This window comes from Schistocerca americana, chromosome X (assembly GCF_021461395.2).
Source record: "Schistocerca americana isolate TAMUIC-IGC-003095 chromosome X, iqSchAmer2.1, whole genome shotgun sequence".
NCBI classification, from domain to species: domain Eukaryota; kingdom Metazoa; phylum Arthropoda; class Insecta; order Orthoptera; family Acrididae; genus Schistocerca; species Schistocerca americana.
In genome coordinates, this window is record NC_060130.1 from 179,098,990 (window position 1) to 179,126,379 (window position 27,390).

The 27,390-nt window shown below is 43.2% G+C and overlaps 1 protein-coding gene across 2 annotated transcripts in view; it reads right to left on the reverse strand.

The window, feature by feature from the left end:
* Window positions 1-27,390, reverse strand: part of LOC124554809 (regulator of nonsense transcripts 2-like) — a 233,707-nt gene that overhangs the window by 159,777 nt on the left and 46,540 nt on the right. For both annotated transcript variants that reach the window (XM_047128465.1, XM_047128466.1), the window contains 3 exons: window positions 18,785-18,946; window positions 14,310-14,540; window positions 4,936-5,131 (listed from right to left, as the gene is read on the reverse strand). In XM_047128465.1, the coding sequence (XP_046984421.1) occupies window positions 4,936-5,131; window positions 14,310-14,540; window positions 18,785-18,946 (589 nt within the window). The remainder of the gene's footprint in view (window positions 1-4,935; window positions 5,132-14,309; window positions 14,541-18,784; window positions 18,947-27,390) is intronic.

A 27,390-nucleotide genomic window follows, 5' to 3' on the forward strand; every position in this document is an offset into this window, starting at 1 on the left:
GGAAGAGGGGGGAGGAAGAGGGGGGAGAGGAAGGCGGGGGGAGGAAGAGGGGGGGAGAGGAAGAGGATCTTGCATGCTTCTGATTTCTGCACACAGACCACCATGTGCATGTGCAGGAGTCTCCCCATCCCAGACATGGCGCCACGTGCAACACTGGTGCTCTTGTCTGTCATTCTCTGTATTTGGTGCTTTGTTTTAATGTGTCCAATTGTTAAAAGATACACATTCTCGCACAAATTCAAATCTGCTTTTGTGTTAGCTCTTTAGCCGAGTGGTCTAACGAGAAACACACGGAATTTGAACAGTATTTGTGTATTATAAAGACAGACTGAAATAAATTAACTGTCTATAGTGCCTCACACATAAGAGCAATCTAGAAACAACAAAGGCAAACCAGAACAACATAAAAAGCCTCTGTTTGTATTTCCAAAGAAAATATGTGTTAGAAGAGGAGTGATTTTGGATCATTTGATGTACCAAAGCAGTCCCGGACGCTTTATAAGCCACTTTAATTCAGTCATAACCTGTGTGGAAGACAGGAAACAAGAAATGTGCTTCAATAAAATCCTTTTTGATTTGCAAATGGTATTGGAAACCTACCAGTGGTACTTCTTCATTTGCTGCCCCAATTCTTGTACGTTTCAGATCCATATATTGCAGAAAATGCCTCTCAATATGCTTTACAAATTTCATCTCCAATTGCATCCTGCTTAGCCAGCAAATCAAATTCATCACCGCAAAATGTCCAGATGTTTTAGACTCTTTCTAATGGTTCACTCGACAATCTCTACACATGAAGCAAAAATATTCATTCACAATAAAAACCGAAGGGCATTACAAGGATGGTTGTTACATTTTTCGTAACATGAAGTTTTCTCTTGTTTAGATGGTTGGTTGGTTGGTTGGTTGATTAAGGGACCAAATTACTAGGTCATCAGTCCTTTTTGCTCGAACAGACAGGTCTACATTACGGTACACCAGAGATGGCCTACTGCGCAAAATCCAGGGCAAGAAAACCCAAGGCCTACCACAGGTCAACAAAGGTGGGACAAGGAACACAAAAGAAGAAAGGAAGACAGAGGAAGAAAGCCACGCAAGCTGCCATATTTAGGGAGCAACCAGAAGCCCCCGAAAGCAGAACACAATGTGGCGACATACATCCCCACTTCACACCACTTACCAGAGGTACCACACTCAGAAATTCACCTAGGAAGCACTAGCAACATGGACAGGGCAAGAGAAGCACAGGTAGACATAATGCCACGGGCAGCAAGTCAGCGAGATAGAGAATCTGCCGCAGGGCTGCACATATGACCACGAGTCAGCCAAGTATGGCCGATGCAGAGCTGACAAAGAGGATGGTAAAATCCTTGTGAGACACCTGTATGGAGCACCTCCACAGATTGATAGTCCCCTTTATCACTTGTAGTTATTTTGGTGAAGTCAGAGTATGCCATTCCAAATTCCGGATCCCTAGGACTTGATTGGCTTTATACCGATTGGAGGCCTGTGTCCTGAATACTGATCTCAAGAGCCAGCTTACTCATAGCCAGTTTTACCAGGCTATCAGCGAGTTCATTCCCTGGGATCTTGATGTGTACAGGGTCCAGGTGAAGAACACTCAGTGTTCACATTGTTCAAGGACATAAAGGGAATCCTGGATGGCAGTGGTAACAATGGTTGAGAGTTTCCAGACTCTTCAAGCAGTCGCTGCAAAAGAGAAAGGACTGAATAGTGCACAAATGGATATGCTCTAGAGAATTAGAAATGGCTACCAACTCCGCAGTGAAAATACTACAGCTATCTGGTAAAGAGCATAGTTCAGTAAGTCCCACCTGAGTATAAGCAAAATGTATGTGTCCAACAACATTCAACCCATCAGTGTAAATTACTTATGAAATCCGTGATGCGTCAAGGATGGAAATAATTTGGTGGCAAGGGGCCTTGGGCTGAACCCAGTCTTTCAGATCTCATGAAAGGTAAAGACGAACCTGTGGCCAAAAGATGCACCATGTAGGTGCGGTCGCAGGGGAGCAGGTCAAGGGTGCCGTGATGTCGGGGGGGGGGGGGGGGGGGGGGGGGGGGGGGGACGGCCGTGGCAGGGTGTGGCAGAGGGGGGGAGCGGGGCTCGGCGGCAAGGGGGATGCGGGGCGCGGCGGCAGGGGGGATGAGGGGCGCAGTGGCAGGGGGGACGAGGGGCGCGGCGGCATGAGGGCAGGGCGGGCGCTCTGCAGGAGTGCACTACTCTGCAGGCGTGTGCGATTCTCGTGGGGGCCCGGGCATGACTTCTGGGGGAAGAGCCAGGCGCAACTTGGGTAGGGGGGAGGCAGGCGCGGCTGGAGCAGGGTGCCAACCGCGACAGGGGGGGGGGGGGGGGGGATGGCGGCAGCAGGAGCATTGGGGGTTGAGGTGCAACAGAATGGGTGGTGGGGGGCAAGGTGATGCAGCTAGGGGCAAGGTGGGGCGGGGTGGGCATGGGCGGGGTACGTGCGGGGCAGGGGTCAGGGCCGGGGGCAGGCTGCGAGGGTGGCGCAGGAGTCTGGGGGGTGGAGTGCACTGGTGAGGACGAGAGGCGAGGTGGGCCAGCAGTGGCAGGGCAGGGGCGAAGGGCAAGGCGCACCAGCAGTGGCAGGGGAAGGGCAAGGGGAGAGATGCGGCAGCCAGGGCGGGGGAGAGGGCGAGGGGAGAAGTGTGGCAGCAGGGGTGGGGGAGGGGTGCTGTGGGGCTGCATCAGGGATGAGGTGCGGCAGCAGGGATGTTGGAGGGGCGCTGTGCAGTTGCATGGGGGGGCACTGTGTTGTTGGGGGGGGGGGGAGTGCTCGGTAGCAAGGGGGGGGGGGTGCTGTGCGATTGCATGGGGGGAAGGGCACTGTGTGAGATGCGCCAGCAGGGGGTTGGGGCAGGGCGCGATGCAGCATCGGGGTGGCGGGGCGAGGTGTGGTGTAGCGTCAGGGTGGTGGGGCAAGGTGCGTGAGTATTGTGTATTATATACAAGGTTCGTTCAAAAAAATTCCAGAAGTTTGCCCACAAATTTTTCTACATTTACATTTTATAGAGCATGGGGTACTTCAAAATACTCTCCTCCACACTCGACAAACCACTCCAAATGCTGTTTCCACTTCCAGAAGCAATCTTGGTATGTCTGCTGCTGACTTATGCAAAGCACCGTCTGGGAATTTTCTTGTATCCAATCTGTCATTGCAAATCTTTGTCCTTTCAACAGGATTTCCAACTCTGGAAATAAAAAAAAGTCTCATCACCAGCTACAATTCTTTTAAGGAACATCTCGTTCTCATCAAAAAGCTTTTGACAGATTGTGGAGCGGAGGTCTTTCTGGTCTTGACTCATGAGCTGTGGGACAAATTTGGCTGCAGCACGAATCACTCCAAGATGATGGGTAATGATTTCATGACATTATCCAACTGAAATGTTACATTCTTCTGCAGTCTCTCAGTCAGTCTTTGATTGGCATGTACAATTTCATTGAAGTTCCAGACACCAACGTCATCAGTAGACATCAAAGGGCGTCCTGAACAAATGTCACCTCTAACTTCTGTCAATCTATTTCTGAACCATGTGAAACATTCGTAACACCGAGTATGGCTTAAGCACTTATCACCGTAGGCTTCCGGTATCATTTGGTGTGTCTCTCTCTAAAGTTTTTCTCGGGTTTCACACAAAATTTACTGCCATCTCAAAATTTGCAAACTGTGCGAAACAATGTTCCGCTCAATACAGCACTGAACAATACCTAACAGACATACAATGAAACTTCTGGCAGTTATGCATTCAACACAGGTGTGTGCAGGGATGCCAACTGTAACTCACTCCAACACATTATTGGCACGAAATTACGAATGTTCCAGAATTTTTTCAACCGGCCTTGTACATATCGATTGATATCTCTACACAGTCGTGCTCTGGTGCAACGATATTCATTGCTACCATGGCTGAAAGGGGCATTATAAGTATGGCACAAGTGTAGAATGGGAGGGAGAGAGTGGACAGTGGCAGAGACGTGCACTTCAAGTCTCCAAGGTGAGCTTAAGGCAAGGGGCAGGGCAGGTAGAGAGGCACGTGCGGCATCAGTGAGAGGTGTGTGAGCCGGAAGCTCTAGTTGTGTTTTTCGCATCTGAGAAGTTAATTTCTATCTGGTGAACGGAGGGGGGAAAAGGGTGGGGGTTCAATTGGAAACAAATAACTAAGCCTTAAGTTGGGCTAACAGGGAAGACATTTCTACAATATGTATGTCCATGTGAGGTAATAAAGGTCTCCTGTGGGCTACCTAGTTGAGGACCTCCAGACCCCCTTAAGTCAGCTCACGCCTGGTGGTGGGGTACAGAACCATTTGTAAGTGATGTACCCCCTTAACAACAAAATTATCTGGCAGCATTTCCTTTTTAGATTGTTTCATTTACAGTGCAAAACCTCAATTATTATGACTTAGAAATTTCTGGTTGCAAAATTAACTAGCCTGAGAAATCTGTAGGATCTGCATCACCCCTCTCACGTCTCCACATGGCACCCCAGCCCCTACTCTGTGACCACGGAGGGCAGACTGTGGCTGCTGCTCAAAGGCCCACACTCACCTGCTTGCGGAGTTCAGTTGCTGGGAAGCCCTGATGTAATGCCTCAAACAGTAAAGTACCCTCAAAACCAGTTTCAAAAGAAAACAGGAGTAAACAGAAGTATGACGCAGTAGCACATATTCACATGCAGCATTGTTTGTAGCACAAATTAGTGCCAAACAATATAAAAGAAATTGGACGGTGCCATTTCTTAGTGCATGCATTGAATGGTTTCCTAAATAACCAACTCCAATATAAAGAGATTCAAAGCAGTATTATACTTTCCAAAATCAAACAAAGGATGACCAACAATATTAAGACTCAAAACAAAGATAACTGTAAAATTTGTTTACATATAGTTACTCACCTGCATAATCATCTCCACAGTGTCTGCAAAAGCTGAGTATGATATTGATGTTGTGATGTTCTTCACGGTCCATATTCGTTAACACTGTTAGAATGTTGCCCAACAATGGTAAACCTTCTTTATGTGTGAATATGCCAACACTAATAAGTTCAGCATAGAACCTCAAGTCAACACGAAGTTTGGCCTGATTTGCTATCTACAAAAGAAAAAGACAATGCAGTGGGTAAAAAAATCTGATGTTCCACACTTATTTTACAAAAATTTATACAGAAGTCAGACTAGCATCTACAGCACACCACAAAAACCACAAATAAAAACCTCGAAACAAAAAGAAGATGGAAGGAAGAGCATGATTTAACATCCAATTCATAATACGGTCTGGAAACAGACAACACCTTACATGAGACAATGATGGGGGTGGAAATTGTCCACATGCCTTTTAAAAGAACCATATGACATAAGCCTTAACTAATTTAGGATGGAGATGGCTGGATGTGGAAGTAAACAACAGAAATCCTGCAAAATCAAGTCACCAGTAATGACGTCTCTTTCACCCACTCTCAGCTCTTGTAGCATATCCTATTTGGTTGGTATTTGAGAAGCCCAGATGAAAAAGCCACTAATTGCATGATAAGTGAAACAGATCATCGCAAAAAAATCGTCCCACCGATATTATTATAGTTAAAGACTTCAATTCTTTTTTAAAAAATAATTATTTGCTCAGTATTAATGGCTGAAATCTGTGATTATGTTTCACACCTTACAGTCTTAAGTGAAATATTGACTTAGCGGATTTGGCACCTGATTTATGCTGTTAGCAGGTTTCGCAAACGTATCGATCCAATTACTAAACAAACATTCGGCTCAAAAACCTGCTATTCTGTATATGTTAGGAATGAAAGAAGGATGGAATTTAATTATTGCAAATGTAAACAAAATACATTTTATTTCTCATGTAACTGCGTCAAGGGTTGACGGAACTCATCTAGCAGTGTCCATCCACTGCTCTGGAGTTGGAAGATGACTCTTTCATAGAGTCGAAACCACTCACTCACTCCAATAAAAAAATATTTTAACAAGATTGCATTCAAGACTGTTTTAAATTTAATTTTAACAATGGCTGTAGCTGACATTCCTGATTCTCCAAGATGATGGAAATCTACTCCTTGGCATGCATAGGAAGTGAATAGCTCAGGCATCAGCAGTGTGAGCCTTATGTTAAGTGTGTGGAGGGTGGGAGGTTCAACAAAAATGGTATATAATGACGCTACCATATCCGACTGGCTACAGCGTTGTCTTTGAAGCCCAACACCGGTACTGTGCGCAGATGATCTGTAATACTGCACACAGTTCGGTTTTGTTTAAGATGTCCTTCCCCAGTCAGTCTACACTACAGTAAAGTTGGAAAATGGTCAAACCCAGAAGGGGACCAACAAATTACTTCAGCCAAAACATGGTGAATAAAAGAATATTCCAAGAAAGGAAGGATAGCCAGAGACAAGAGATTGCAGCACACAATAGCAAGTACATACTGAAATAGCTTGGGCCCCAACGCTCACCACACGCATACTCACGAAGAGTCTTGAGCCCCCTGAGGGCTTGCAAGAACTGGACTCCAATTGCTCCAAGAAGCATTCCATAGTTTCTGTTAATTTGTGCATTGATAGCCTTCACAAAAAAAGGGGGAGGGAGATGGGAGAGGGACTATGTTTCAAAAAAGATAGGTAAATTGCTTTTTAACAAGTCCTATGAAGGATTATTGACTTACAGTGCGTGAATTATTCTGTGTCAAATGAGAAAGTGAAATTTCTTAATGATGAAGCATTTACTCCAGCTTTGAAAATGAACCAGCAAGTCTCTGTATGTCAATCTTTTTAGAGATGGTTGCAGAACTCAGCTGTTCGATATAGGATGTCAAATTAAACACCTTTCAGCTGTCAAATTTCCAACCTGCCCTTGACAAATGTGTAGGAAGAATCTACCTCAGTTGTGATCAAAACAGGGGCCAGAAATACTGGTATTAGTAGATTTTTGCTATAGTGATCACTTCAACCATCTCCTGTCTAAAGATGCCATAGTAAGACACTGAAACTGGTCCCAAATAAAATAAGGTTGGAAATTTGACGGCTGAAAGGTGCATAATTTGACATCCTGAACTTGTACGGTTTGAACATAATTGCCTAATATAAACACTTTTCCCATTTAGGCTGACCTGACTGTCAGAAATACCATATTTATCCAAACATAAGATGATCTTGAATATAAGTAACACCCTATTTGTAAAGAGGTTCTCAGAGAAAATTTTATTTTTAAGATATTCTCGCTAATCAAAATTACAAACTGTTTCAATGATAAAAGTTAACATTATACCTATCCTAAACTTATGCACTTTATTGACTGTCTACATTTTGACAATACAGGGAGAAAAGAAACAGTTTGCACTAATTTTTATTTTCACTTCCTTCATTGGTTTACGGTCTAAATCAGCCATAAGTGGTACTACCATTTTTAATACTAATAATAATAATTATAATAATAATAATAATAACCATCATCATCATCATCATTACTGGTATCATTATCTGGGATGATAGTTTCACATAATCAATTGAAAGGTGAGAACAGATTAGGGAAGGATGGGAAAGAGAATTGGCTGTGTCCTTTCAGAGGAACCATCCTGGCATTTGCCTGAAGCAATTTAGGGAAATCACGGAAAATCTAAATCAGGATGGCCGGGCGCTGGTTTGAATCGTCATCCTCCTGAACGCAAGTCCAGTGTGCTAACCACTGCGCACCTTGCTCGGTTCTTATATACGAGCAGCAATGAACTTTATCATCTTGGTTGCCACAAATATTTCACTGTTTCTTACAAACATGTTGCGATACCCGAGATTGTGGTTATAGTGGTACATGAAAAAACAGCTGATTCCACAAATACATAGTGGATTTCAGTTGTCTACTGACGTGAGAATGTGACTATATCTTCCTTTGTTTCTTGCTTCCAAACATGTCATCTGAACATGGCTTTCTCATTGGCTGTATAGAAGCAGCAGCTGACACACCCTCTTTCATTCCCGTTATATCTCACGGAGAGTGTTAACAACATTGATGCATGGAACACATAAGTACATCAGTGGCCCCCTATCTAGACTTTTACCATTTCCTGTAGAAATGTACAGTATTGTTGAGCATTTGTACAATTTTAAAAGTAATTGAATTCCGACTGCAAATGGAAAGGCAGCTAACTCAGAAAAAGACATAGCTGCCATCTCTTTTTCACCACTACTACGTAAACAATTGCATAATATATTTTGGTAAAATAGATATTACATTTTGCTCAATACAGCTAATTAACAAGTGTTACCATTTTTCTGATAACCCTCTCCTATCAATCCAGACAAACAAAAATGCATTGTTAAAACGAACAGCATCTATCCAGAGCATGGAGGTTAAAATCTGTTTTAACCTCATCAATGCAGCTTCATGGTGCCCGTCTTCTCAATATCTTTGGACTGTGTGGCAGGGGCAACTGTGTCCAGTCTGCATTATGCAGCAGATGAACAATAGTCTGCCAAGGTGCTCGCTTGTTGTGCACGAAATAAAATAAAATGAATAAAAAATACAAATCCTTGTGAAAGAAATTGAACATATTAAATAGGAGTCTATTACATGGATGATAGTCAGATTAGACATTGCCTGTGACTGCACCAATGTCAAGAGCACAAACACTAGTGTCAGCAAATTTGTGACACCACACAACCTCTCTGAAATCTTCAAAATAAATGTTCATGTGATGTCAATTGACAAAGCTTCATCTGCAAATGTAAGACAACCCCTAGATTAATTTATTTTACACAACATAAAAATGTTGAACTCAGCAGTAATACACTCCTGGAAATTGAAATAAGAACACCGTGAATTCATTGTCCCAGGAAGGGGAAACTTTATTGACACATTCCTGGGGTCAGATACATCACATGATCACACTGACAGAACCACAGGCACATAGACACAGGCAACAGAGCATGCACAATGTCGGCACTAGTACAGTGTATATCCACCTTTCGCAGCAATGCAGGCTGCTATTCTCCCATGGAGACAATCATAGAGATGCTGGATGTAGTCCTGTGGAACGGCTTGCCATGCCATTTCCACCTGGCGCCTCAGTTGGACCAGCGTTCGTGCTGGACGTGCAGACCGCGTGAGACGACGCTTCATCCAGTCCCAAACATGCTCAATGGGGGACAGATCCGGAGATCTTGTTGGCCAGGGTAGTTGACTTACACCTTCTAGAGCACGTTGGGTGGCACGGGATACATGCGGACGTGCATTGTCCTGTTGGAACAGCAAGTTCCCTTGCCGGTCTAGGAATGGTAGAACGATGGGTTCGATGACGGTTTGGATGTACCGTGCACTATTCAGTGTCCCCTCGACGATCACCAGTGGTGTACGGCCAGTGTAGGAGATCGCTCCCCACACCATGATGCCGGGTGTTGGCCCTGTGTGCCTCGGTCGTTTGCGGTCCTGATTGTGGCGCTCACCTGCACGGGGCCAAACACGCATACGACCATCATTGGCACCAAGGCAGAAGCGACTCTCATCGCTGAAGACGACACGTCTCCATTCGTCCCTCCATTCACGCCTGTCGCGACACCACTGGAGGCGGGCTGCACGATGTTGGGGCGTGAGCGGAAGACGGCCTAACGGTGTGCGGGACCGTAGTCCAGCTTCATGGAGACGGTTGCGAATGGTCCTCACCGATACCCCAGGAGCAACAGCGTTCGTAATTTGCTGGGAAGTGGCGGTGCGGTCCCCTACGGCACTGCGTAGGATCCTACGGTCTTGGCGTGCATCCGTGCGTCGCTGTGGTCCGGTCCCAGGTCAACGGGCACGTGCACCTTCCGCCGACCACTGGCGACAACATCGATGTACTGTGGAGACCTCACGCCCCACGTGTTGAGCAATTCGGCGGTACGTCCACCCGGCCTCCCGCATGCCCACTATACGCCCTCGCTCAAAGTCCGTCAACTGCACATACGGTTCACGTCCACGCTGTCGCGGCATGCTACCAGCGTTAAAGACTGCGATGGAGCTCCGTATGCCACGGCAAACTGGCTGACACTGACGGCGGCGGTGCACAAATGCTGCGCAGCTAGTGCCATTCAACGGCCAACACCGCGGTTCCTGGTGTGTCCGCTGTGCCGTGCGTGTGATCATTGCTTGTACAGCCCTCTCGCAGTGTCCGGAGCAAGTATGGTGGGTCTGACACACCGGTGTCAATGTGTTCTTTTTTCCATTTCCAGGAGTGTAGTTTAATCTTCAAATGTAAGATGACCTCATTTTTTTTAATGATGAATTTGGGAAGAAACCTCTTCTTATAATTGAATAAATATGGTAGGGTTCCAGTATCTCAAAGGTTTCTAATTTATAGGAGTTCTCATTAAGTTGTTTCCTGTGTGTCAGCACTGCTTTACAATATTTGTTAATATGGCAGATTACTAACATTTTACAGGTTACAGTAAAACTTTACACTTTTATTATTTTTCCTTTGTAGTCACAGAGGATTCTTTACACTAAGATTTTGCTTTGACATCACTGTAGCTGTTCAGAAAAATCCATACTTTTCTGGGTAGACGTTGTCTATGGCTCTCCTGCTGATTGATATGCCACAAAAACAGTATGGGATCTGAGAGTACTCCAGATTGAAACACTTCGTTGTTTTATAGTTTTCCTCCTTAGCTCCTTTTTTTTTTACTTTGGAGAACTTTTGTTTTTCTAATTATTATTGTTTTCTTTTACTCTGCTACCAGTTCTATTTTTTGTATTAAGGTGGACTCATGTCGGCTGGGAGACCCTAACGAGTAGGTTCAGCTGCCTAATTGGAACGGATTTTCTTCCTTCATCCTCTTCCATCTTTCCTTTGCAAAGACTGAGAACTGTGTCTTAATTGTGTCTGTTGAATGAGTCTGTCTGTGTAGTGTGGTGTCATATTTGTGCCGCCCCACAGCCTACTGCTCTCCTATAGCACTGAGGGGGCCGCCAAGCTAAATGTTCTCACCCAGTGAAGAGATCACTGTCATCACTGCACACCCTCAATGTGTGACATACAGTGGTACAGTCTGTTATTTAATACTCAGTATCAGTGCAAAGTCTGGCAATTGAGAATTTTAATCTGTCACCTGCACTCTCCTTACTGACGAAATACTGGTGGTGAAAATTTCTTCCACCACCACGGTTTGAACCAGCTACCTAAGAGCTGAGTGCTACCGTGCATATCAAACTACCATTAAATTTTGAAGACAGTTTACAGCATCCGTTATTTTTTGTGAACATTGTTTGTTCTTGCCTGGGCAATGTGAATATTACATATATTCTGTTATTCAACAGTCAGCTACAGCGTTAATGGCCTCTGGCTACGCAGCTAGCAAGGAGTGCTGCATTTTCAACTCAGCTGAAAGTGCATAGACAGCAGCTATGTTACGTTCCTGCATTTCGGTAACATTCAGACCTGAATCTGCCTCACATTTGGACAACGAGTACACTGTAAAAATAAGGTCTCTTGCCTGTTCGTGAAACACTTGGTACCTTGTACATACTTCAGCCATTATGACATAACTTGCAGAAAACACAGAATACAATGGAAATCAGTCAATTGTAGTTTTGCGCATCTAAAACACAACAGAACACTCGAATATGATGGAAGTTTACACAGCACTTGAACATGATGGAAGTTTACAGAATACCGAATGCGGAAACAGACTGAGCAACAACTGGCTAGCTGTGCAGCTGTCGTCTACTGTGCATCACCACTCCAGGGGCAATAAACTCTATTGCGAACTACAATAATAATAATAATAATAATAATAATAATAATGAAATCAGCATTTTTAATGCCCTAATACCCTCTGCAAGGATCACTCTTTCTTGTTGTTGTTGTGGTCTTCAGTCCTGAGACTGGTTTGATGCAGCTCTCCATGCTACTCTATCCTGTGCAAGCTTCTTCATCTCCCAGTATCTACTGCAACCTACATCCTTCTGAATCTGCTTAGTGTATTCATCTCTTGGTCTCCCTCTACGATTTTTACCCTCCAAGCTGCCCTCCAATACCAAATTGGTGATCCCTTGATGCCTCAGAATACGTCCTATCAACAGATCCCTTCTACTAGTCAAGTTGTGCCACAAACTCCTCTTCTCCCCAATTCTATTCAATACATCCTCATTAGTTATGTGATCTACCCATCTAATCTTCAGCATTCTTCTGTAGCACCACATTTCGAGAGCTTCTATTCTCTTCTTGTCCAAACTATTTATCGTCCATGTTTCACTTCCATACATGGCTACACTCCATACAAATACTTTCAGAAATGACTTCCTGACAGTTAAATCTATACTCGATGTTAACAAATTCCTCTTCTTCAGAAACGCTTTCCTTGCCATTGACAGTCTACATTTTATATCCTCTCTACTTCGAACATCATCAGTTATTTCGCTTCCCAAATAGCAAAACTCCTTTACTACTTTAATTGTCTCATTTCCTAATCTAATTCCCTCAGCATCACCCCATTTAATTCGACTACATTCCATTATCCTCATTTTGCTTTTGTTGATATTCATCTTATATCCTCCTTTCAAGACACTATCCATTCCGTTCAACTGCTCTTCCAAGTCCTTTGCTGTCTCTGACAGAATTACAATGTCATCGGCAAACCTCAAAGTTTTTATTTCTTCTCCATGGATTTTAATACCTACTCCAAATTTTTCTTTTGTTTCCTTCACTGCTTGCTCAATATACAGATTGAATAATATCGAGGAGAGGCTACAACCCTGTCTCACTCCCTTCCCGACCACTGCTTCCCTTTCATGCCCCTCAACTCTTATAACTGCCATCTGGTTTCTGTACAAATTGTAAATAGCCTTTCGCTCCCTGTATTTTACCCCTGCCACCTTCAGAATTTGAAAGAGTATTCCAATCAACATTGTCAAAAGCTTTCTCTAAGTCTACAAATGCTATAAACGTAGGTTTGCCTTTCCTTAATCTAGCTTCGAAGATAAGTCGTAGGGTCAGTATTGCCTCACGTGTTCCAACATTTCTACGGAATCCAAACTGATCTTCCCAGAAATCGGCTTCTATCAGTTTTTCCATTCGTCTGTAAAGAATTTGCGTTAGTATTTTGCAGCTATGGCTTATTAAACTGATTGTTCGGTAATTTTCACATCTGTCAACACCTGCTTTCTTTGGGATTGGAATTTTTTTTTTTTTTTTTGTCTCAATTTCTAATTTAGCTTGTGCTATCATCCACAGTTTCATTCCTTCATCGAATTTGATCATAACTGTAACAACTATTTTTGGCACAATTTGCAAATTTCTCTCTATAAAAGTTGTTCCTTAACAAAGACTTCAACAACTGAACAGGTTATGCCTTCAAACTCTTGCCTCTAGCCAGTCACCTCTGCAACATTACCATTTCACGAGTCACCGTGGAGTTACCGACCGGCTCGACAACCGCAGAAACAGATCTCACAGAACATGGCAGCATATAGCAAACACCAAACAACTCGCACACCCTGCTCGGTACCAATGACATAAAAATTCAGTACCACTTGAAAATTACTGCTAATTTCATGCTTGGCACTTTTGACGATTTTGATGGTATTCCACTCTGGAACAGTCATACTTGTTCTCAGGTATCAGAGTACCAGTACCGTCCTGTATCAAATTGGACAGAACCTATGTCATTTCTGACTATTATGTATGGAGCAAACAAATTTCACACACAGTGTACACTGTAAAGAGGGTGTGTGAACAAAAATGCTTTCTTCGGTACAGTATGGCATAAACAATTAATTCGGAGCCAAAGTTACAGAACATCCAACAATGGCAACTGCAGTAAATGCCAGGTTACTAGCAGTTTCCTCATGTGAACTACGGGTCAATATTGTGTCACATTCAGCCCCTTTGAATACTTGACATATGAGGCTGCCGCAAATCAAATATGTGACACATGAGTTCATCATTTCCTGTGTTGTTGGCATTCAGATGAATGCACCTGCAACTGTCAGAAAAAGTGGGTAAGTTGATTCCAATAGTACGGCAATAAAAATTTTACTTTTAAGAGGACTGTTGATGTTGTCCAGTTAGCAGACAATTTGAAGTGTAACCTTTAAGGCAGTTTTCATTAAAGTTATCCACATAAATGAAATTACACTTTCTTATCTCTAATCGAGGAGTAAAGATAACAACTGACAGAACAGTAGATGCAGCTAATCACCGACACACACACACACACACACACACACACACACACACACACGCACACACACACAGACAGACAGAACAACCAATAAGATAAGGACGTATGTCACAGGTACTTTACCTTTTCATCCTTTTTAAGAGACAATACTTTCTGCCAGTTATCCAAGAGAAATGGTCCAAAATCAGCATATGTCTGATGCATTAATGAACACAGTTGAACAGCAGGCCACACATCCACCATTTTCAACTTCGCATCGACCAGTGCCGCCGCTACTTCGCTGACGTACTTCGACAAATTTAGTGTCGACATGTCTCTTAGGAGGGATGGAAGCTGGCTTCCAGTAAATGTTTTCTGAATGAGATATAACACACAAAATTATCCTTTTTCAAATATTTTCTGGTAATGACATAAACAGAAAAAATGGAAGTGTGAAGGCAGTTATAAATCGAGAATGTTAGATATAGGCAGATAAATAAGCGAGATAGAGTATAGGAATGGTGGTGGAGGAGGACTTATATTAGGATCAAATATCTGTGTCCACAAATTTATGAACCAAAATGAGTGTTTTCACAATACTTAACGTTTACATATTTAACAGTAAAATTAGACAGAAGTAGTATTATATATCTCCTTACAAACAGCACATTCGTGTGAATCCATATTTTAAATACTGGTAAATATACAATGAAACTTAGTACTCCTAGCTACTTTTAACAGAGACCCAGTGAGGCTGCAGAATGTTCCATGCCTGTTACCACATATATTCTTTATTTATTTGTTTATTTTTCTTTTTTTTTCACATGCAATTAAGTAATTTAATTTTTGCATATTTATATCTTGCATTTCTAATTGATCATGCACAACTTGTTCTCTTGCACAATTTGGGGATCTGTGATGCGTGTGTTTGGAGTGCAGGTGCAATGCGAGTGATGATCAATCGTTACTTTGTTAAGCACACATCATATTATATTATTTATATTAGTGCTCCTCTTGGAGCGGAGCTGCAAAATACAGTACCTGGGCCCTTCAAAACAGGGCCAGCGAGCAAGTAACTGCTCGGTGTTACAGAGTTACATAATAGACCATCGCCATCAGCCCATCCTCCTATGCCACTTTGTTGGGCCCCAGAAATGACAACATCTTGACGATGGCTGACTCTGAGTGTTTCTATACATGGGTTCTGCTTTGCGTGGGGCACTCACAGCCAAGTGTGTGAGGACAATGCAGGGAACCACTGAAAAGATTCTCAGGGAATTTTCTTCCACCGTCTGGAAGTGAGCCACATGCAGGTTTCTCATTGGGGGGGGGGGGGGGGGGGGGGTGATTGTTCAATGGCTTTCATGGGTGGTGACATGCAGCTCAAGATGGTTGGGTCCTGGGAACAAATTTCCATGGTTTCAATTGGCTTATCAGTTAACCCCTTTTGCTCACTGGCTGTTTCCTGTGCAAAATGTGCAGTTCCAAGGTGTAGAGAAAAGCAGAAGGAATTTTTCTCGCGGTCCCAGGAGTTTTGCTTTATTTTGACACTAGTTTTTGGACTTAGGCCATATGTCTAGTCACAGACAGTACTGGATGTATCTCTGGTGTGACCACGACTTCTCATTTGTGTCAGTTTTCCCATGAAGATGACAAGGAGGAGTCCATAGAGCCAGTGCACTCTAGCCAACAGCACCTGCAATTAACCACCTTTCTCCACTTCAATCACTCCAGATACGGTAGGGTGGCACTTTTGATGTATTTCAGTCCTTACAGGGCATGCACCAGACCACAACAAGGGAGGTTTAACCTCTGACCGTAACTTGAAGTGGCATTCTGATATACTACACTGACAGTCATGAAGTCATGCAGCTCCATCCCGCTAAATCAGTTAAACCTCATTCGTACTGTTCCTGCCTGTGGCTTAACCTTTCATGTCTCAATTATCACATGGCGCTATCAGCTATAAATATACAGAACGACAGTAATGTTCATAAAATCTTTCTATTTCAAATCTTTCCCTGTCCACGTACATTATTGGTATTTGTGCAGTTTCTACACTACTATACATCACTGTTGAGATTGAGAATCATGTGCCCAGAAATTATTTATGGTCAGTATGTCACTCAAATTTTCCAGTAGGAGACTGGTGATGGGCTTTTTATTGAACTAATCGTGCATAAGTTTAAGGAGGAGGAGAAGGAGATTAGTGTTTAACATCCTGCTGACAACAAGCGCAAGCTCGGATTAGGGAAGTGTGGGGAAGGTAATCGGCCGTGCCCTGCCAAAGCAACCATCCCAGCATTTGCCTGAAGCAATTTAGGGAAATCTTAGAAAACCTAAATCTGGACGGTCAGACGCAGGTTTGAACTGTCATCCTTCCAGATGCAAGTCCAGTGCACTAACCACTGTGCCATCTTGCTCGATGTATAAGTTTGTCTAAGGAAATCACATTTCTAATCATTTCAATTCAATGGGACTCAAGAGTTTTATTTCTGTTTGAAATTTGTGAACAAATTCAACTATTTACCAGATCAATACCCCTTTTATTTTTTAATAAATAAAATTCCCATTAACTGAATGCCCAACTTCTTGAGCCATAAACAAGTGGACAAGGCCCTTGCAAAATGCAAGATACTTAGTTAGTGTTTCCTATGCATCACAGTTGGAACTTCTCTCAAGTCAGATTGTTTCAGGGGGCAATTTTGACATTATTCATGATCTGGGGTGGCAAATCTGTAAGGCTTGAGCATTTGCATACCATCTGAGAACTGAGAATTCGTTGAAACAATGCTTGAAATCTATCAGCACTGACTTCTAGTATAATTTTGATCTGAACCAAGTGTTTTCTGAATCTTTAACACAAATCTATGTAATAGTAGAATTACACAGAAAAAGTATCATACATCTCCTTACTAACAGTACATTTGTGTACACACCCAATTTTTTACCCTCCCTCCCCCCTTCTCTCTCTCTCTCTCTCTCTCTCTCTCTCTCTCTCTCTCTCTCTCTCTCTCTCTCTCTCTCACACACACACACACACACACACACAAGCACATACGTGTAATGTTACTTTCAAAGACTATTAATATAAAACAGTAATAAAGAAACAAAAGAACTAACTAATTACACAAATTTCACCTCCAGTTCATCCTGAATGAATTTTCACCTAGTGAATGATAATTCGTTATCTCTGAACTATTCAAGATTTTCAACACAGCATTTTGCACAGGAGAGATGATTCGTAATCTAATGATACCTTAAAAGTATCCTCATTAACAAATCCTGCATATTAATAATAAAAGAAATATTTAAAATACTGAGAAATATACAATGGAAAACTTGGTACTCATAAGAGAGAAATTTTACAGTTGTGCAAGAAATTTAAAATGATTTGTCTGACTCCTTCCCCAGTACATTATGTGTTCATTATACTCCCTTGGCTCCGTAAATGACTATACATGCTCCAATCATATTCCTGGTAATCATAAGAGTCAATGTTCTTGTTTGTCAGAAATCAAACACATTTTAACTGTGGGTTTTTAAAATTATGCCTTCTGCAAAATACAATGTTCCTTCTGTTTCCCCCCCCCCCCCCCCCCCCCAAACATTTTTCACGCTCGCTTGTTTTCTTCAGTTAGTCTCAATTCATTTCCATAAAATAGTATACAATTTTTTTCCATTTTGAGGCTAAAACTATGAACTGTGAATTTTTATTTTGTTGTAATTGTTCATCTGAAACTGAATTAACTTTAAATAAAGATGTGATTGTACAGGTTGTTTTATGTATTTTATGGCTTGACAGCATGTCACCTGTGAAATAGTTTGAAGAAGGTGTTTCCTTGTTCCAAGTGTAATACTTTTCCAGAGAGTAAAATCAGTGGATGTTCTAAAATTATGTTGTCCATCATATTGTATTTAGTGTGTTTCTTTGTGAGATGTAATTATATACAATTTGTTCACACCTTTTCACTTTAGTCTCATCTGGTATCACAAGTTTTCATACAAAAACGAGATGTAGGAAATTTTTTTTGACACATTCATCGAGAATTTATGTCACTGTCACGGTTCACTTATTCACTGTTTTATTTTTGTGCAGTATGGCACTGATTTAAAATATCTGATGCAACTATTTTGTGATGTACAAGCTAGGGTAGTACATACTGCACATGGGAACGATGGAAGGAGGCAGGGAGGAGGGTCGTGGAAAAGGGTTCTCTGAGGAAGTGTTTTGTACAATACATCAAATGTTTCAAACTGAGTTTTGTTGCAAACTGTTTTATATTCATTCAAAACTTTCTATCTTCTATAATTACTTTCTGCATGTGGAAGTTCTGCTCTATTGTGAGTTTCTGGTAGAGACCACGGCACTGAAGTTGGACACTGAGACAGGCTTCAGTACTCAAATAGAAAACCAACAGGTTATGTTTAATAGCAAGATGCACAGTAGATCATGCACATTGAAAAATAATTGGGTAAAGATTAAAACTAGGAAAAATCTTGTGTTTGGCAGAACACACAGTTTTAAAAACCCACATATAATTTCTGAACACAGAAAAGTGGCAAGTTTACCAACTCACCTTATATTGTATTTATTTACTACAAGAAGATAAACTTACCAGTTTTCTTACAAAGGCTGTATTTTTTTTTAAGCTGGAATCCAATTTCGAGAAAAATGTCTCATCTGGTCTACAATTTGTAAGATTGTAATTGATTTTTCTCAGCTCATTTTTTACAAGTACACGAAGATGTGTCTGCTGGACGTAGGTTAACAAATTTCTCTGAAACAATGCAAACAATCAATTAAATAGCATTAAAAAAATCAGGATGTGTATATTTAAAGTAAGGACTTTTTCTGTTAACATTGAACAAACTATAACACAATGGCAGTTAAGAATATTTTTATTCAGATGGAATTATCAAAAGCTTGCTTTCTTTCTTTCTTTTGGTTCAGCAGGAATGAATCTAGTGAACTGAGCCACCATGAATCAGCATTACTGTATTGGAAACTGAATTGTCCCCACAGCTACACTACTTAGAACTACATTTTATTTCAAATGATAACAGCAAACAGTACTCTTAAGCAGTGACTTGCAGAGTATTTATGTTGTTTTAATGTAAACATAAACTAATAAAGGAGTGCGAGGCAAAGAATAAGAATAAATTTATAATATTTATACTTAAAATATGGAAATAAGCTCTAAAATAGCAGCTCAGTTTAAATACATATCTCTGCCAGCCTAACACTATAAAGATAATTCTTAAATAAAAACTTCTGTATCTTTTAAATCTTCTGTCTTGTATACATCTATAAATGCTTTAAAACTTACAGAACATCTCAAAATATTAAAAAAAAAGTGAAATTGTTTTATAGAAAAGCCTCATTATAATAATTACATCCCACATTTGTAGCTACCATCTTCACATAACCCACAGAGTGTCATGGATCAAGAACAAGGTGCCAAGAGCTACACAGAACATATATCACAGAAGCGGTACACCAGTCCATGTGAGGCAAAAATTCAAACCAGTCAACTTACTAGCAGCTCAACAGTGGGTGACACCAGTGGATGGGCCAGCCTCCGATGTGCGCACACAGCCCCAAACAGCTCGTGCAGCCTGAATTATTTCCTACGTCCACCAAAACTAAGTTTCAGCCAGTCGAACAGAAGTGTAACTCTGTGAGATGACTATTTAGGCCCACGCCACAATGGCACCTGGCAGTTACAGCGCAACCAGCTGCCTTGGAGAGACCTCACCTCGATGATGTGCTACCAAAATCGACTCCTCTACTCCTCACTGTCACAGTGAAATGGGACTTTGCCAATTGGATGCTGTCGAGTGGAGAGCACTTCCCCCACCCCCCAAGTTAGTTATTGTGTTAATACCAAAACTGTGAAGTTTTTTCCTGTGTTGCAAATAAAACTGTTTAATGGTATACCTGGTGAACGTTTCATGTGATATAACCGAAGTAAAGGACATATCACAAGGGTACGTCACTGTCCAAGGTAGTGCTGAGTATCAAGCAAGAAGTACACAACAAGAACCATGAGAGGCTACCAACACAGTGGCACAACCACTCGCCTGGCTCCTCTCGGTTCTGTGTAGCAGCCTCCAGATGGCTCTCACAATCCAGATATCTTTCTGCTTCCACATGACATGCTTTAGCATGTCGTACTCTTCCACCAATACTGAGGACAGCCGCCAAATAGAGCACTGACAACCATGGACTGCACTGCTTCTTCCAGCAATGGGCAGATATGATGACGCACTGTGGTCGCACTCAACAGTTCCTATTCAATCGTCAGACAGTTCAGTTCAGTGTACACAGCCAGCTCAGTACAGTTCTCTGAAGACTAGATTCTGACTTACCAGTCACTACTTACTGAGTTATTGGACAATCAAGAGTGTCTACAACATTACTTTCAGCCACAGTGACAATATCAGAGACTGACTGCCAAGAGACAGGTAAGTTATTTGGATATCATACTATTATGCCCCAGGATAATGTCCCTGGCAGACACTAAAAATTCAATGAAGTCTTATGTCAGCAATTCCTGGAAGCCAAACCACCTGCCAATGACCAGCTAGGGGGAAATGCTGAGCCAGTATTGCAGCACCATAGCATGATCGAGCAACCGAGTCTACAAGCAAAGCATATTGTCATCGCGGTAGCCAGGAGACACCATCATACTAGTATACTAGTGGCAAAGCAGAATGTCACAAGGAAGGCCTAGGCAAAATGCACAACAAGTATTTAGGCCGAACCAGCAGAAAAGAGCATCTGCCAGGTGAAATTGCTCAAGTCTGAAGCCACTAGCAGAGCTGATGAGGAAAAACCAGGAACAAGATGTCACTGGCACTCACACTGCCGCAGAGTGCACAGAAAGTGGCAACATAAATACTCCATCCTTCTTAACAAAAGTCTCATTTCCCGAGTGCTGATTGCTGACTGCCCAGCGCATAGTCTCAGACCTTGTCTCAGTTACAGACAACCAGCGAGAGAGGAGGCTACAGGGGTTGACCCTCAGCAAACCTAGCTATCTTTGATTGTCTACAAAGCCACAAGTCGTCCTGGAAGGATCTCATTGCTGACAGCTCCAGTACCAACTTCCAAGGCAAAACTGACGGAACTGTCTTCACCCTGCAGTCCTGCTGGAGGCTAAGCCTGCATGACCAGGATACAGTCTATCATCCACCTTCAAGAGTGAGGGCCACTACTGCTGCTCATCCCATTCCTGTGGCAGACATCAATGCTGCTGGCTCCTGTCCCCTGAACAGGAGCTGAGGGCTGATCCCACATAACAGTGAGTACTTCAGGTGGACCTTGGAGCGTGTCTCCCAAGTGCAAACCTGTGCCATCAATGAGAGTATTTAGGAGATCAATACATAGAGCTGAAGGTCACTGGCATCCACAGGTCTATAGCTGTCCAGTGATGTAACTGCTGCTACCTGTTGCCTCGCTGTGCCTGTGGAAATGCAGATTGAACACATGCTTGCGTTCCCTTGCTGACGAGTCTGCCGCTCATCCAGCCTGATTGTGGTGTGGTGTCTCATGAGACAATCCCGTATTATTGCTTCTTATTGTCAATATTCTCTCAGTGCTCTTGAGTGTAGCTAGGCCCTCACCACCACATCCTGGTCAGTGTTCTGCTGGTGACTGCTGGGGTTTGGGACCAGACCCCTATAATTGTATTATGTTTAGGACATCAAGATTCATGCACAAAACTGTACCACAATTAAGTACTATTTTGTAACACACTATTAATACCTTTGTTGTTACATTTCTGTTCTATTCAAGCCGGTGGTTCAGTTGATAGTTATTGTGTGCAATCGACGACCACCACCACCTTTAAAGAACTATAGCAGTAAACCACTCTACTATCACAGATGTTTGGGCTGGATCAATAGTAGCATTCAGTTACAGCACTCCCAACTGTCAGCAACCCAAGAGCTCATGGTAGTGTGCTTGGCAAGACTTGAAGAAAGCGAGACCAAAGGTCAAACACAACCACTGCAAGTTAAGATGAGGCTGACATTTGATTGGAAAGTCGAGTCCTGCAACAATCATATGCAATGTCTGGAGCAGGACCACATCAGGTGTCAAGGTATCAGGTGATGTGGAACGAAAATCCTTTATCTTAGCATATGCAGGCCTCATTGCATTTCAACTTCAGAAACCGACATCAACTTGTGAACCTGTGACTCCCTCTTAGTTTAATGTTTAAGAAACACTTGCAAAGTATTTTGACTTAAGTTAATGTTGTTGCTGCCACATAAAGATTTTATCAATGTTTCAGGAAGTTAAATCGAAGCTATAAAGATTATTACAAATCCTGACTCATGAATGGAAGTTTCATTGGAAAATCATATGCACACTCGCTAATTCGCGACATGCTTATCGTGCACTCCCCTGTCAAGAAATTCACATAAACAGCCCACACATCCATGCAACCAGCATGGCCAGACCGACATAGCACAGAACATGCACACTATTTGATAAACAGTAAGTAAACAAATATAGAAATACTAAATTAGAAGCTTGTTCATGCCATGGTGTAAACCACAAAGGGGAAAAATGTTTATATCCCAACACATGTTGTAATTCCTGTAAAAAGACTGGACACTGGGCACAGGTGTGCAAAATAAATCACAACTGACAAAAACAGCACACACTTAAGCATACTGCAATGGTTAACAATAAAATGTCAAGTACACTCCATGTATATATCTAAAAACTGTCAAGGACGAAACCTTACACAAATGCTATGTTTTCTGGGAATACAAGTCAGTATCCAAAACTCTTAGAGTATAAGTGCTCATCGACTTTCAATTTGACTCAGGGTCATCAGTTTCAATCATTAACCTGCAGGCATACCGAAAATTAGGAATGCCGAAGTTAAAAGCTTTTCAAGGAAGCCACAAAAATGTTGAATGCCAGCACACAAACATGCAAGCATTGTGTCGTACAGGTGCCAGATGTCAGTTGTGGGATAGAGTTCCATGCCTATTGCACTTTGTCCGTCAATACAGGACGGTTAATGCTGCAAATGATGCTGGAGTTGTCATTCAATGATGTCCCATTCATGCTCAGTTGGAGACAGATCTGGTGATCAAACAGGGCAAGGCAACATGTCAATACTCTGTAGAGCACGTTGTGTTACAACAGTGGTATATGGGTGAGCATTATGCTGTTGGAAAACATCCCCTGGAATGCTGTTCACGAACAGCAACACAACAGGTCAAATCACCAGACTGACGTACAGGATGGATCTTACGGGTGCTCAACAGCGAGGTCATCAGCGACTGACGTACAAATCTGTAGTCGAGGTACATGGGATAACCACAAGATTGCTCTTGCTGTCATATGAAATTGTATCCCAGATCATAACTCCAGACATACACTCCTGGAAATTGAAATAAGAACACCGTGAATTCATTGTCCCAGGAAGGGGAAACTTTATTGACACATTCCCGGGGTCAGATACATCACATGATCACACTGACAGAACCACAGGCACATAGACACAGGCAACAGAGCATGCACAATGTCGGCACTAGTACAGTGTATATCCACCTTTCGCAGCAATGCAGGCTGCTATTCTCCCATGGAGACGATCGTAGAGATGCTGGATGTAGTCCTGTGGAACGGCTTGCCATGCCATTTCCACCTGGCGCCTCAGTTGGACCAGCGTTCGTGCTGGACGTGCAGACCGCGTGAGACGACGCTACATCCAGTCCCAAACATGCTCAATGGGGGACAGATCCGGAGATCTTGCTGGCCAGGGTAGTTGACTTACACCTTCTAGAGCACGTTGGGTGGCACGGGATACATGCGGACGTGCATTGTCCTGTTGGAACAGCAAGTTCCCTTGCCGGTCTAGGAATGGTAGAACGATGGGTTCGATGATGGTTTGGATGTACCGTGCACTATTCAGTGTCCCCTCGACGATCACCAGTGGTGTACGGCCAGTGTAGGAGATCGCTCCCCACACCATGATGCCGGGTGTTGGCCCTGTGTGCCTCGGTCGTATGCAGTCCTGATTGTGGCGCTCACCTGCACGGCGCCAAACACGCATACGACCATCATTGGCACCAAGGCAGAAGCGACTCTCATCGCTGAAGACGACACGTCTCCATTCGTCCCTCCATTCACGCCTGTCGCGACACCACTGGAGGCGGGCTGCACGATGTTGGGGCGTGAGCGGAAGACGGCCTAACGGTGTGCGGGACCGTAGCCCAGCTTCATGGAGACGGTTGCGAATGGTCCTCGCCGATACCCCAGGAGCAACAGTGTCCCTAATTTGCTGGGAAGTGGCGGTGCGGTCCCCTACGGCACTGCGTAGGATCCTACGGTCTTGGCGTGCATCCGTGCGTCGCTGTGGTCCGGTCCCAGGTCGACGGGCATGTGCACCTTCCGCCGACCACTGGCGACAACATCGATGTACTGTGGAGACCTCATGCCCCATGTGTTGAGCAATTCGGCGGTACGTCCACCCGGCCTCCCGCATGCCCACTATACGCCCTCGCTCAAAGTCCGTCAACTGCACATACGGTTCACGTCCACGCTGTCGCAGCATGCTACCAGTGTTAAAGACTGTGATGGAGCTCCGTATGCCACGGCAAACTGGCTGACACTGACGGCGGCGGTGCACAAATGCTGCGCAGCTAGCGCCATTCGACGGCCAACACCGCGGTTCCTGGTGTGTCCGCTGTGCCGTGCGTGTGACCATTGCTTGTACAGCCCTCTCGCAGTGTCCGGAGCAAGTATGGTGGGTCTGACACACCGGTGTCAATGTGTTCTTTTTTCCATTTCCAGGAGTGTAGGTCCAGTGGTCTAGGCCCCAGACAGGGTTGTTGCAGGCACTCACCTGGCCTCCTCCTAACCAACACATGGCCATCAATGGCACCGAGGCAGAACCAGCTTTCATCAGAAAACACAACAGACCTGCACTCCGCCTTCAAATGAGCTCTCACCTGACACCACTGAAGTAGCAAATGGGGGTGGTTTGGCGTCAATGGAATGCAAGTTACAGGGTGACCGGCTCACAGCTGTTCTTGAAGTAACTGATATGTAACAGTTCGTTGTGTCACTATGGTGTCAACTGGTGCTTGAATTGCTGCTGCAGGAACAATATGATGCACCACAACCATATGCCGAACATGATGGTCATTCCTTATGGTAGTGTCATGTGGCCACCTGGAGTCCAGTCTTCTTGCGACCGTACCTTCGGGTGATCACTGCTGTCAGCAATCATCTACGGAGCTACATTCCTGCCAAGTCTTTCTGCAGTATCATGGAAGGTACATCCAGCTTCTCATATCCCTATTAAATGATCTTGTTCAAACTCTGTGAGCTGTTGATCGTGGTGTTTCCGTCATCTTAAGGGCATTCTTGACTAATATCAACTCGTTACACCCATCTAAAAGGAAACTAATGCTCTCAACCATTTTAATATATCTTTAACACAAACCTGATTTGCATCCTCATAGTGGAAGCTTGCAGATCGGTCTGACGGAGGAGATAGAGAAGATCCAAAGAAGAGCGGCGCATTTCATCACAGGGTTATTTGGTAACCGTGATAGCGTTACGGAGATGTTTAATAAACTCAAGTGGCAGACTCTGCAAGAGAGGCGCTCTGCATCGCGGTGTAGCTTGCTCGCCAGGCTTCGAGAGGGTGCGTTTCTGGATGAGGTATCGAATATATTGCTTCCCCCTACTTATACCTCCCGAGGAGATCACGAATGTAAAATTAGAGAGATTAGAGTGCGCACGGAGGCTTTCAGACAGTCGTTCTTCCCGCGAACCATACGCGACTGGAACAGGAAAGGGAGGTAATGACAGTGGCACGTAAAGTGCCCTCCGCCACACACCGTTGGGTGGCTTGCAGAGTATCAATGTAGATGCAGATGTAGATGTAGTGGAACTACTAGTGCCACCCTTATGTGTTTAGAGTGAAGTTCAAATAGACATCATCCTCCAGATGTAGAAACACACCAACCATCTTTTGTTTATCTCAAACAAGTTGTTCTTGGTGTTGGCATTTTTTTCTGTCGATGTGTGAGGGCTGTTCAAAAAGTAAGGCGACTTTTCAAATTGCGTGCGATTATCGATTTTTTTTTTTTTTTTTCTGTTGGTACACAGGTCCCGAACATATGTTCACAGTTTCAAGTGAACAGCCTTTGTTTGTTTTTGACAGATAGAAAGGTTAGACATTTTTTAGTGTGATCGGCGATTTTTGATTATTTTAAAAAATGGAGCAAAGAATTTGCATCAAATTTTGAGTGAAAAATGGAATTAAGTGCTCTAAAACACTTGAAATGTCAGTGGCATACAGTGAGCCAGCTCTAAGTAAAAGAAAATGTTTACAAGTGGTACAAGCTCTTCCAAGATGTCCAAGATGACGTCAATGACGAAACTCGCTTTGGACGCCCCAGCACATCAACAACAGATGATAACATCAAAGCTGTCAAGACAGTTGTTTTGGAAAATCATCGAATTACCATAAGAGAAGTTGCTGAAGATGTTGGCATATCGGTCGGCTCGTGTCATGCAATTTTTTTTTTATTATTTGGGCACGAAACAAGTATCAGCGAAGTTTGTTCCAAAACTTCTCAATTTTGATCAGAAGAACCGTCGCATGAACACTGCTCAGGAGCTCTTGAATGACATCAACAATGATCCTGATTTTCTCAAAAGGGTCATAACTGGTGACGAAACATAGCTTTACAGTTATGACATTGAAACCAAAGTCCAATCGTCCTCAGAGAGCCAAGACCAAAAAAAGGATGCCAAGTTCGATCAAATGTCAAAGTTTTGCTCACTTTTTTTTCTTCAATTACCGTGGCGTAGTGCAGCATGAATTTCTTTGCCTCAAGGTCATACGGTCAATAAGGAGTATTACCTTGATGTAATGCGCCGTTTGCGAGAAGCAATACGCAAAAAATGGCCAGAATTGTGGAAAAACAATTCATGGCTTTTGCATCAAGCAATGCAAATGCTCATTCATCATTGCTTGTGAGGCATTTGCTGGCCAATAACAACATGACAATCATGCCTCAGCCATCATATTCACTGGATTTGGTCCCCTGCGACTTTTTCCTGTTCCCAAAATTGGAGAAACCTATGAAAGGACTAAGATTTTCAAAGATCGAGGAAATAAAAACTGCACTGCTAGAAGTACTCAAGTCTGTACCAAAAAGTGCTTATGAGAAGTGCTTCGAG